This window comes from Hylobates moloch, unplaced genomic scaffold (assembly GCF_009828535.3).
Source record: "Hylobates moloch isolate HMO894 unplaced genomic scaffold, HMol_V3 SCAFFOLD_19, whole genome shotgun sequence".
NCBI lineage: Eukaryota > Metazoa > Chordata > Mammalia > Primates > Hylobatidae > Hylobates > Hylobates moloch.
Window position 1 is genome coordinate 393,050 of NW_026652294.1, and position 13,287 is coordinate 406,336.

At 44.0% G+C, this 13,287-nt stretch overlaps 1 protein-coding gene across 11 annotated transcripts in view; it reads left to right on the top strand.

The window, feature by feature from the left end:
* Nucleotides 1-2,488: 2,488 nt before the first annotated feature.
* Nucleotides 2,489-13,287, top strand: part of LOC116459268 (tripartite motif-containing protein 43-like) — a 42,213-nt gene continuing 31,414 nt past the window's right edge. For all 11 annotated transcript variants that reach the window (XR_009210990.1, XR_009210989.1, XR_009210994.1 and 8 more), the window contains exon 1: nucleotides 2,489-3,267. Coding sequence is in view for 3 of the 11 variants with exons in the window: in XM_058431099.1 (XP_058287082.1) it covers nucleotides 3,229-3,267 (39 nt within the window). In the remaining 8 variants the exon portion in view is untranslated. The remainder of the gene's footprint in view (nucleotides 3,268-13,287) is intronic.

A 13,287-nucleotide genomic window follows, 5' to 3' on the forward strand; every position in this document is an offset into this window, starting at 1 on the left:
ACCAGGCATGGTGGTGCACCTGTAGTCCTAGTTACTTGAGAGGCTGAGGCAGGAGTTACTGGCTGAGCCCAGGAGTTCAGGGCTATAGTGAGCTATGATCGTGCCACTGTACTCCAGCCTGGGCATCAGAGTGAGACCCTGTCTCAAAAAAAAAAAAAAGGCGCAGAGAAGTTAAGTAACTTGCCTGTGGCTACCCAGCTACGAAATGGTAGCCCCAGGATTCAAACCCATACAGTCTGGCTCCAGAGTCCAATGAGTGTGGTCAGAAGACTGAATGTGTGTAAATGTCGGTTATACCGCATGAGCTGTGTCTGGCACCTCGCAGGCGCTCAGGTATCTTTAGTGGCACCTAAAATGTTTGACACAGCACCTGGTGTATAGAAGATGCTAAACAGATCACGGGAGTTGTCACGTCTCTGGTCTGAGCGAGATGGTCTCAGCCTCTTCAGCTCAGCCCCCTGGTGTGGGGTTTCTTATCCTGGGTGCTACTGATATCTGGAGACACATTGTTCTTTGTGCTTGGGGACTGTGGGATGTTGAGCAGCAACTCTGGACTCTACCCATTAGATACAGTAGTACCCACCCCAATTTTGACTACCAAAAGTGGCTCCAGACATCGCCAGATGTGCCTTGAGGAGCACAGTTGCCTCCAGTTGAGAACCGTGGCCCAAGTGGATGCTACCTCCCAACACCCCTGGGCTGTGGTCATCTGGTTTCTGCTGTCCCAGTGTCCCACATCCCCTCACATCATAAGGGAATGATTCCATCTACTCTGGGGTCAAATTTCTCTGCTAAACACAGGCTGAAATTTGAGGTGGCCGGCGGTGGGCGGGGGGTGGTTTCTTGCTACTGAAGTTGTTCACAGCTCAATGCAAGCATCAGGAAACCCCTAGGCCCCTGGGTGCTACCCGCACCGCAGCCCCTCCTTCCTGCCCTAATAGTGGCCTCCTAGGTGGTTGGACTTTCTGGAATGTTTAGCATGCTCTAGCCAGTGGGGGTCCCCTTGGCTGCTCCCCGCTCCCAAGCTAACCGTTCTCTGCAACCTCTCTCTCTCCAGTGGCTTTTCTTAAATTTCTTAAATAGCAACTCCCAGTTTCCTCATTCCACATCCACTCTTTTAGAAGAGCTGAGGGAGAAAGTTAATCTAGGTTAACCAGCACCTTCCTCTCTCTGTAGGTTTTTTGTTTTTTTGATGTATGGAGGAAGTTATTTCTTCATTTGACAACTTAAACAAAAAATGCTACTGTATTATCTCCAGATGGTCTTAAGGTGGCTCGTAATTCAGAGAGTTGCTTTTCTGTTTTATCTTTTTTCTTTTTCTTTTTCTTTTCTTTTTTTTTTTTTTGGAGACAGAGTCTCACTCTGTTTCTCAAGCTGGAGTGCAGTGGCACGGTCTTGGCTGTCTGCAGCCTCTGCCTTGGTTTCAAGCAATTCTCCTGTCTCAGACTCCTGAGTAGCTGGGACTACAGGCATGCACCACCACACCTGGCTAATTTTTGTATTTTTAGTAGAGATGGGGTTTCACTATGTTGGCCAGGCTGGTCTCGAACTCCTGACATCAGGTGATCTGCCCACCTCGGTCTCCCAAAGTGTTGGGATTATAGGCATGAGCCCCTGCGACTGGCCTGCTTTTGTTTTAAGTGAGAGATGTGAAGTAAAAGGAAAATAACAGGAAGAAGAGTAAAAGAAGACAGAGGTGCTAGGAGCCTTAGAAGTGTGGAGCTGGCTGGGCACGGTGTCTCATGCCTGTAATCCCGGCACTTTGGAAGGCCGAGGCAAGCAGATCACTTGAGGCCAAGAGTTCGAGACCAGGCTGAGCAACATGTCAAGACCCCATCTCTACAAAAAATACAAAAAAATTAGTTGGGTGTGGTGGTGCACATCCTGTAGTCCCAATTGCTCAGGAGGCTGAAGTGGGAGAATCGCCTGCGCCTGGGAGATGGAGGTTGCAGTGAGCCGAGATCGCACCACTGCACTCCAGACTGGGTGCAGAAGCCAGATCCTGTCTCAGAAGAAGACAGAAACACAGAGCCAGTTAACGTGGGCTTTGTCTCTAACACTCTCCCCTCCCCCTTGCCCTCATACCACACTTCCTGTTCTGTATCCTCTTTTTTTGAGTTTATCGTGATGGGTGTTTTAGAAAGATCCACCTGCTGTGATGTGATGTGTGTAGGGTGGTGTGGCTGGGGGAGGAAGACAGAGGACATGGGGAGAAGGGTGAACGACCTCCCCTTTGAACCTCAAGGAGGGCCCAGTGGTCTTATGCAGGCCAGCTAGAGCTGCCCCAAACCTACCTGATAAGGGCCAGGGCATCGAGAGCACTGAGTAATTCTCATGGGGCCCCCGCCTGTGCAGTCATCTCCCGAGATGATCATCCAGATGGCGCAACCCCATCTTACAAGGACAAAGCTTCTTGCAGTTTCCTTCTGCTTTCTGGGTCTGGGGCCGCCTCCAAAACTGCAGGTTGAGTTTCTTCTTTCAGAACCTGTGGCTGATGTCACCAGATAATAATGCCTAGCGCCATTTGTGTTAAGCGTCTGGGGTTGAACCACTCAAGCAGAGAGAGCGTTCTGTTCATGCGGAGTCCCACAGCTCAGCCTGTGCCTGACATGTTGTCTCTGTGCTTTGTAGGCGGGGGCACGAACAGCATCACCGTGAGGAATGCCACATTCACCCGGGCCAGGGGCGACCCTCCCACACTAAATGGGTAAGCCGGGACGTGGACACACGTGATGGCGTGGAGAGAGCCACAGGGCTTTTGTCAGACGTGGATTCGAATTCCCAAGCACTATTCTACTAGTGTTCGTTTCTCCTGTGGCCCTGGAATCTGGGGCAGGGGTCTTTGTTTCCTTTCCCTTCCCCAGCTTTTAGCTCAGCACCTGACGCGTGGCAGGCCCTTTGCAATGCATGTTAAAGGAACGTGTGCACCGGTTCAGCTGCTCCTGAATGCTGTTATCGCAGGTGCATGTCCCACCTTCAGACCTGAGTTCTGCCCACCAGGTGTTCGTCGGCTCATTTCTCTGCCAAGCTAGGCAGTCTCACACATGTGCACTGACGTGGCTGGGTGTACCCTTTGCCCACAGACGCGGATCTTGGTCATGCACAGCATGAGCTACTTGCCACAGGTGGATGTCATCATCGTCATGAGTGGCGGCAAGATCTCTGAGATGGGCTCTTACCAGGAGCTGCTGGCCCAAGACGGCGCCTTCGCTGAGTTCCTGCGTATCTATGCCAGCACAGAGCAGGAGCAGGACCCAGAGGAGAATGGTAGGGGCAGCCCCAGGGTTCCTCCCGCTCGGGGTGTCTGGCGCCTTGAAGGGCCACATTGGCCTCTTTGAGGTTGCCACCAGCCACTCAGGGAAGGCGGCTCATCAGGGCATGAGGGTGGGAGCTGGATGGAGCCCCCTAAAGAAGCAACGTGGAAAACCACCTTAGTCCCTGCAGCGCTGACTTGAGAGAGTCTCGATGCTTTATGGCTAGGGGACGGGAGCACCAGGCTTCAGCTCAGCTGACCTCAGGGCAGGGTCTAGCGCCTTCCTGGAACACAACCTTGGACCTGATGAGTTTCAGGGTCCTTATGGCAAAAATGGGAATGATGGTAATTAAAGTCCTGGCTCTCGGGGCTGAGAGAAACTGAGGACATACGTGACACAAGAGATATGAGGGTTGTGAGGTGAAGCATGGAGTTAAGCTGGCAGGCTCGGGTTGGTGACGTCTGGGTTCAATCCCCGGCCGCTCATCTCCCCAGCTGTGTGACCTCAGGCCTGCCCTTCAGACCCATCTGAGCTTCACTTCCCTCCCTCATAAAGCAGTTCAGCAGGGCCAGACGTGGTGGTTCCCAACACTTGTAATCCCAACGCATAGAGAGGCCGAGGTGGGAGGATCGCTCCAGCTCAGGAGTTTGAGACCAGCCCCGGTAGCATGGCAAAATCTCATCTCTACAAAAAATACAAAAAATTTGCCAGGCGCAGTGGCTCACGCCTGTAATCCCAGCACTTTGGGAGGCCGAGATGGGTGGATCACTTGAGGCCAGGAGGAGTTCAAAACCAGCCTGGCCAACATACTGAAACCCCAACTCTACAAAAAAAAAAAAAAAATTCAGATACTATTAAGTGCTTTGAAGGGGGAAAAAAAAGACAATGCCGTGGGCTGAGGAGTGATGGGTGTCATTGTGGCAACTCAGGCAGGGGATAGGGAAACCCTCTCTGGGGAGGTTACATTGGCATGGGAAGGAGCCAGCAGGGAGAAGATCTGGGAACAGTGTTGTGGGCAGAGGGAACAGCAAGTGCAAAGGCCTCAGGACCAGCATGAGCTCAATTTGTTTACAAAACAAAAAGGCTGGTGTGGCCAGACCATGGTGTGCCAGGACATGGGGGGCAGGAGAAGATGTCAGCACAGTGATTGTCCTGCAGGGCCTTCCAGGTGGGTTTTGGTCTAACTGTCGATCTCCTGATCTCGTGATCCACCCGCCTTGGCCTCCCAAAGTTCTGGGATCACAGGCATGAGCCACCGCGCCCGGCCAAGTGTGCTTTGTTTTAAGCCATAAAGACGCATATGTACTTTTGTCACATTCTACTAGCCAGAATTTTCAAGAAGGGTTAAAACAAAAAGACTGGCTAGAAAGATAATTATTTTGAACAAATCTCATATTCATCTTTCATTTATAAAACTGTTACTTATTCCTTCAAAAAAAAAATTGGCCCTAATGGAGTAAAAATTCACCTTTTTTATTCTAATTTAAAATATATCATTGCTAAGATTTATGATTTTCAGTTAAAATGTCCTAAATATATAAACAGTGTTAGAAGGCCTGAAAGAACTTAAAATGCATCATATTTCTAGATTTCATGTATTAGATTCATAAGAATTATTTAAATATTCAGGAAGATTTTTAATAAATCAAATGATGGGAATACTTAAAAGAAAAATAAAAACTATTACATTTATAAATACAATTTTAAAGGCATAAGGGAATTTAATTCTTAAGAAATTGTTAAGAAATAAAGTTGTCCTTAAAATGATTGCTAAAAATGTAAAAGATAAAAGATTTAAAATATATGTGTATATACGTATACATATATATGATTTTAAAATTTGTAGGCTGAAATTAAATGCTGAGGTAAAAACTGCGTGTTTGAATTTGTGAGTTTCGTAAGCAGCATATTAACTCTATAAGGCAGAGTAACCTCTGGTTAGCCTTTCCTGTACCAAAAACTTTCTTCAAGGACAACAAAAGGTGCCATGAAGGAGGCTTCCTTTTGGGAGCCGGTCAGAGGGAGTCAGAATGACCCCAAAGCACAGAGCACTGTTGGCAAAGTAGAATAAAATAATAAAAAGAATAAGCATGAGAAACAAGGGGAAAGTCCAGTCAAGATAAGGCCTACTTATCCCTAGGAGCCACAATTTTTATATATTGCTCTAAATTTGCATTATCTGGTCAATAATTTTCTAATCCATCATGTATCCTATTATTTAATAAATCTACTCTTCAATTCTTTGTAAGGTTTGATGGCCTCCCCAGGGCAGGGGAGGGTTTGCTGTGGAGCTGTGTAGCCTTAGCAGCTGGGCCGTCACTGGCCGGGTCCCTTCCCTGGCCCTGCAAGGGGAACTGGCACAATTATGTTCACATAGTTGTGTGTTGTATAAATTTCACAGACTGTGAGTATATAAATAATAATTTTAAAATTTGAATTACTGAGACCCAGAGGCAACTGAGCTAGTTTGGGGCAAAGTAGAACACTGTAGTTAAGACCCTGGACTCTGGGCTGGACACCATCACTCACACCTGTCATCCCAGCACTTTGGGGGGCAGAAGCAGGAGGATCACTTGTGCTTGGAGTTCGAGGTCAAACTTGGCAACATAGTAAAACCGTATCTCTACAAAAAAATGCAAAGAAATTATCTGGGCATGGTCACACATGCCTGTAGTCCCAGCTACTCTGGAGGCTGAGATGGGAGGATAACCTGAGCAAAGGGAGGTTAAGGCTGTGCTGAGCCATGATCACCACTGCACTCCAGCCTGGGCAACAGAGTGAGACCCTCCCCCACCTCACCAAAAAAAAAAAAGATTTGCACTTTTGGAGCCCAAAAGTGCAAATCCCAACTCTGCCATTTTCTAACCATTGTGATTCTGGGCAAGTTATGTGATTCTGGGCAAGTTATATTGTGGTATGACACCACCACTTCTCCTGTTGTCCTTCCCAGTTTCTCCCCAACCTCCCCTTTTCCCTAGTTTATAAGACAGGAGAAAAGGGAGAAAGCAAAAAGTTGGAAAGAAACAGAAGTAAGATAAATAGCTAGACGACCTTGGCGCCACCACCTGGCCCTGGTGGTTGAAATAATAATAATATTAACCCCTGACGAAAACTACTGGTGTTATCTGTAAATTCCAGACATTGTATGAGAAAGCACTGTAAAACTTTTTGTTCTGTTCGCTGATGTATGTAGCCCCCAGTCACGTTCCTCACACTTACTTGATCTATTACGACTTTTTCATGTAGACCCCTTAGAGTTGTAAGCCCTTAAAAGGGCTAGGAATTTCTTTTTCGGGGAGCTCAGCTCTTAAGACACGAGTGTGCCGACGCTCGCGGCCGAATAAAAAAAACCTCTTCCTTCTCTAATCCGGTGTCTGAGGAGTTTTGTCTGTGACTCGTCCTGCTGCACGATGTCTGAACCCTTCTCTTACTCGCTCTTCCTGCAGGGTTGGATAGTGTTGCTCACTCCCATCTTACCGTGCTCCCCATTTTGCTTTTTGAGTTTATTCTTTCTTAATCCTCCTCCTGCCTAATGGCATTTTCTGTCTTTGACTGAATACATTTTGTGTGGTCATCCTTTTGGATATTGATGTGCCTAAAATCTTTCTTGTGTCCTTTTTCATTCATTCTCTTTGTCCCATTTGGCTGACATTCAGGAAAGCTTCACTGGATACAGTGTGGTAATGTGCTGCCCAAGGACCGACTCAGAACTCTGTAGGAACTTGGGTCTGTGAGCCTCCAAAATAAATCTCAGGCTGGCTATTCCCAGAGGACACTGCAGCCTGGGAAATATGCCATTAGGATTTGTTAGTACCAAAGGAAATAATCTTTGTTAAGAGTGAGATCACTGGCCAGGCGCGGTGGCTCACGCTTGTAATCCCAGCACTTTGGGAGGCCGAGGCAGGCGGATCACGAGGTCAGGAGATCAAGACCACGGTGAAACTCCGTCTCTACTAAAAATACAAAAAATTAGCCGGGCGTGGTGACGGGCGCCTGTAGTCCCAGCTACTCGGAGAGGCTGAGGCAGGAGAATGGCGTGAACCCCGGGGGCGGAGCTTGCAGTGAGCCGAGATCGTGCCACTGCACTCCAGCCTGGGCGACAGAGCGAGACTCCATCCAAAAAAAAAAAGAATGAGATCACTGAGGCAGATGACGGTTTCAGTATGATGCCATCTGGTAAGAAGTTACATGATGAGCTTTTCAGTATCTAGAGGTATGAGAAATAAATGCATACCTCATTTTGAGAGATCCTGACTCTGAGAAGCACTTCTGCAGTCCCAGTAAAAACAAAGTAGCAGCAGCCCTCCTGAGGCGATGCTGGGCTCATTCTCCATGGGAAAGACTGTGCAAGTCTGCAGCAACGGGTTATGAGTGTGGCAGTCCCAGAACAATATCAGAAGTAGAAACTGGGCCAAGGGCACGCCGGAGGCAGGGTGTAGCTAGGGAAATTGCGTGGTGGACATTTGAAGGTAGCAAATTATTTCTTTCTTTTTTAATATTACAAAAGTAGTTTATTTTAAATTACAATGGAAATTTATATTTGTGAATTAAAACAGTGCTATGTAAAAATATAGTTAGAAGGTCATATATGCTTTAAGAGAAAAAAAACTTAATGTATTTTCTAGGAGCTATAAATTACCGGGGTAATGTAAAACCACAGTGCTTCAAAGAAGCAAATGTCTTTAGATTTGCTCATTCCAACTTTAAACATTTGTTTTCCTAGAACATGTGTCCTATAAATAATCTAACACCCAATATAAAATTTGGCAAGAAATATAGCCCATTAAATTCTTTTTATTTTATTTATTATACTTTAAGTTTTAGGGTACATGTGCAAAATGTGCAGGTTAGTTACATATGTATACATGTGCCATGTTGGTGTGCTGCACCCATTAACTCGTCATTTAACATTAGGTATATCTCCTAATCATTTATCATTAGGTATATCTCCTAATGCTATCCCTCCCCCCTCCCCCCACCCCACAACAGTCCCCAGAGTGTGATTTTCCCCTTCCTGTGTCTATGTGTTCTCATTCTTCAATTCCCACCTATGAGTGAGAACATGCGGTGTTTGGTTTTTTCTCCTTGCGATAGTTTACTGAGAATGATGATTTCCAGTTTCATCCATGTCCCTACAAAGGACATGAACTCATTTTTTATGGCTGCATAGTATTCCATGGTGTATATGTGCCACATTTTCTTAATCCAGTCTACTGTTGTTGGACATTTGGGTTGGTTCCAAGACTTTGCTATTGTGAATAGTGCCACAATAAACATACCTGTGCATGTGTCTTTATAGCAGCATGATTTATAGTCCTTTGGGTATATACCCAGTAATGGGATGGGATGGCTGGGTCAAATGGTATTTCAAGTTCTAGATCCCTGAGGAATCACCACACTGACTTCCACAATAGTTGAACTAGTTTACGGTCCCACCAACAGTGTAAAAGTGTTCCTATTTCTCCACATCCTCTCCAGCACCTGTTGTTTCCTGACTTTTTAATGATGGCCATTCTAACTGGTGTGAGATGGTATCTCACTGTGGTTTTGATTTGCATTTCTCTGATGGCCAGTGATGATGAGCATTTTTTCATGTGTTTTTTGGCTGCATAAATGTCTTCTTTTGAGAAATGTCTGTTCATTTCCTTTGCCCACTTTTTGATGGGGTTGTTTGTTTTTTCTTGTAAACTTGTTGGAGTTCATTGTAGATTCTGGATATTAGCCCTTTGTCAGATGAGTAGGTTGCAAAAATTTTCTCCCATTTTTTAGGTTGCCTTTTCACTCTGATGGTAGTTTCTTTTGCTGTGCAGAAGCTCTTTAGTTTAGTTAGATCCCGTTTGTCAATTTTGGCTTTTGTTGCCATTGCTTTTGGTGTTTTAGACATGAAGTCCTTGACCATGCCTATGTCCTGAATGGTAATGCCTAGGTTTTCTTCTAGGGTTTTTATGGTTTTGGGTCTAACATTTAAGTCTTTAATCCATCTTGAATTAATTTTTGTATAAGGTGTAAAGAAGGGATCCAGTTTCAGCTTTCTACATATGGCTAGCCAGTTTTCCCAGCACCATTTATTAAATAGGGAATCCTTTCCCCATTGCTTGTTTTTGTCAGGTTTGTCAAAGATCAGATAGTTGTAGATATGTGGCATTATTTCTGAGGGCTCTGTTCCGTTCCATTGGTCTATATCTCTGTTTTGGTACCAGTACCGGGCTGTTTTGGTTACTGTAGCCTCGTAGTATAGTTTGAAGTCAGGTAGCATGATGCCTCCAGCTTTGTTCTTTTGGCTTAGGATTGACTTGGTGATGTGGGCTCTTTTTTGGTTCCATATGAACTTTAAAGTAGTTTTTTCCAATTCTGTGAAGAAAGTCATTGGTAGCTTGATGGGGATGGCATTGAATCTATAAATTACCTTGGGCAGTATGGCCATTTTCACGATATTGATTCTTCCTACCCATGAGCATGGAATGTTCTCTCATTTGTTTGTATCCTCTTTTATTTCATTGAGCAGTGGTTTGTAGTTCTTCATGACGAGGTCCTTCAGGTCCCTTGTAAGTTGGATTCCTAGGTATTTAATTCTCTTTGAAGCAGTTGTGAATGGGAGTTCACTCATGATTTGGCTCTCTGTTTGTCTGTTATTGGTGTATAAGAATGCTTGTGATTTTTGTACATTGATTTTGTATCCTGAGACTTTGCTGAAGTTGCTTATCAGCTTAAGGAGATTTGGGGCTGAGATGATGGGGTTTTCTAGATATAGAGTCATGTCATCTGCAAACAGGGACGATTTGACTTCCTCTTTTCCTAATTGAGTGCCCTTTATTTCTTTCTCCTGCCTGATGGTCCTGGCCAGAACTTCCAACACTATGTTGAATAGGAGTGGTGAGAGAGGGCATCCCTGTCTTGTGCCAGTTTTCAAAGGGAATGCTTCCAGTTTTTGCCCATTCAGTATGATATTGGCTGTGGGTTTGTCATAGATAGCTCTTATGATTTTGAGATACGTCCCATCAATACCTAATTTATTGAGTGTTTTTAGCATGAAGCATTGTTGAATTTTGTCAAAGGCCTTTTCTGCATCTATTGAGATAATCGTGGTTTTTGTCTTTGGTTCTGTTTATATTACATAAATTACATTTATTGATTTGTGTATGGTGAACCAGCCTTGCATCCCAGGGATGAAGCCCACTTGATCATGGTGGAAAAGCTTTTTGATGTGCTGCTGGATTCGGTTTGCCAGTATTTTATTGAGGATTTTTGCATCAATGTTCATCAAGGATATTGGTCTAAAATTCTCTTTTTTGGTTGTGTCTCTGCGCAGCTTTGGTATCAGGATGATGCTGGCCTCATAAAATGAGTTAGGGAGGATTCCCTCTTTTTCTATTGATTGGAATAGTTTCAGAAGGAATGGTACCAGTTCCTCCTTGTACCTCTGGTAGAATTCAGCTGTGAATCCATCAGGTCCTGGACTCTTTTTGGTTGGTAAGCTATTGATTATTGCCACAATTTCAGAGCCTGTTATTGGTCTGTTCAGAGATTCAACTTCTTCCTGGTTTAGTCTTGGGAGGGTGTATGTGTCCAGGAATTTATCCATTTCTTCTAGATTTTCTAGTTTATTTGCATAGAGGTGTTTGTAGTATTCTCTGATGGTAGTTTGTATTTCTGTGGGATCGGTGGTGATATCCCCTTTATCTTTCTTTATTGCATCTATTTGATTCTTCTCTCTTTTCTTCTTTATTAGTCTTGCTAGCAGTCTATCAATTTTGTTGATCCTTTCAAAAAACCAGCTCCTGGATTCATTAATTTTTTGAAGGGTTTTTTGTGTCTCTATTTCCTTCAGTTCCACTCTGATTTAGTTATTTCTTGCCTTCTGCTGGCTTTTGAATGTGTTTGCTCTTGCTTTTCTAGTTCTTTTAATTGTGATGTTAGGGTGTCAATTTTGGATCTTTCCTGCTTTCTCTTGTGGGCATTTAGTGCTATAAATTTCCCTCTACACACTGCTTTGAATGTGTCCTACAGATTCTGGTATGTTGTGTCTTTGTTCTCGTTGGTTTCAAAGAATATCTTTATTTTTCCTTCATTTCATTATGTACCCAGTAGTCATTCAGGAGCAGGTTGTTCAGTTTCCATGTAGTTGAGTGGTTTTGAGTGAGTTTCTTAATCCTGAGTTCTAGTTTGATTGCACTGTGGTCTGAGAGACAGTTTGTTATAATTTCTGTTCTTTTATGTTTGCTGAGGAGAGCTTTACTTCCAACTATGTGGTCAGTTTTGGAATAGGTGTAGTGTGGTGCTGAAAAAAAAAATGTATATTCTGTTGATTTGGGTTGGAGAGTTCTGTAGATGTCTATTAGGTCTGCCTGGTGCAGAGCTGAATTCAATTCCTGGGTATCCTTGTTAACTTTCTGTCTCGTTGATCTGTCTAATGTTGACAGTGGGGTGTTAAAGTCTCCTGCTATTATTCTGTGGGAGTCTAAGTCTATTTGTAGGTCACTCATGACTTGCTTTATGAATCTGGGTGCTTGTGTATTGGGTGCATATATATTTAGGATAGTTACCTCTTCTTGTTGAATTGATCCCTTTACCATTATGGAATGGCCTTCTTTGTCTCTTTTGATCTTTGTTGGTTTAAAGTCTGTTTTATCAGAGACTAGGATTGCAACCCCTGCCTTTTTTTGTTTTCCATTTCCTTGGTAGGTCTTCCTCCATCCTATTATTTTGGGCCTATGTGTGTCTCTGCACTTGAGATGGGTTTCCTGAATACAGCACACTGATGGGTCTTGACTCTTTATCCAATTTGCCAGTCTGTGTCTTTTAATTGGAGCATTTAGTCCATTTACATTTAAAGTTAATATTGTTATGTATGAATTTGATCCTGTCATTATGATGTTAGCTGGTTATTTTGCTCGTTGGTTGATGCGGTTTCTTCCTAGCCTCGATGGTCTTTACAATTTGGCATGATTTTGCAGTGGCTGATACTGGTTGTTCCTGTCCGTGTTTAGTGCTTCCTTCAGGAGCTCTTTTAGGGCAGGCCTGGTGGTGACAAAATCTCTCAGCATTTGCTTGTCTGTAAAGTATTTTATTTCTCCTTCACTTATGAAGCTTAGTTTGGCTGGATATGAAATTCTGGGTTCAAAATTCTTTTCTTTAAGAATGTTGAATATTGGCCCCCACTCTCTTCTGGCTTGTAGAGTTTCTGCCGAGAGATCAGCTGTTAGTCTGATGGGCTTCCCTTTGTGGGTAACCTGACCTTTCTCTCTGGCTGCCCTTAACATTTTTTCCTTCATTTCAACTTTGGTGAATCTGACAATTATTTGTCTTGGAGTTGCTTTTCTCGAGGAGTATCTTTGTGGCATTCTCTGTATTTCCTGAATCTGAATGTTGACCTGCCTTGCTAGATTGGGGAAGTTCTCCTGGATAATATCCTGCAGAGTGTTTTCTAACTTGGTTCCATTCTCCCCATCACTTTCAGGTACACCAATCAGTAGATTTGGTCTTTTCACATAGTCCCATGTTTCTTGGAGGCTTTGTTCATTTCCTTTTATTCTTTTTTCTCTAAACTTCCCTTCTCACTTCATTTCATTCATTTCATCTTCCATCGCTGATACCCTTTATTCCAGTTGATCGCATCAGTTCCTGAGGCTTCTGCATTCTTCACGTAGTTCTCGAGCTTTGGCTTTCAGCTCCATCAGCTCCTTTAAGTACTTCTCTGTATTGGTTATTCTGATTATACATTTGTCTAAATTTTTTTCAAAGTTTTTAACTTCTTTGCCTTTGGTTTGAATTTCCTCCTGTAGCTCGGGGTAGTTTGATCATCTGAAGCCTTCTTCTCTCATCTTGTCAAAGTCATTCTCCGTCCAGCTTTGTTCCATTGCTAGTGAGGAGCTGCGTTCCTTTGGAGGAGGAGAGGTGCTCTGCTTTTTAGAATTTCCAGTTTTTCTGCTCTGTTTTTTCCCCATCTTTGTGATTTTATCTACTTTTGGTCTTTGATGATGGTGATGTACAGATGGGTTTTTGGTGTGGATGTCCTTTCTGTTTGTTAGTTTTC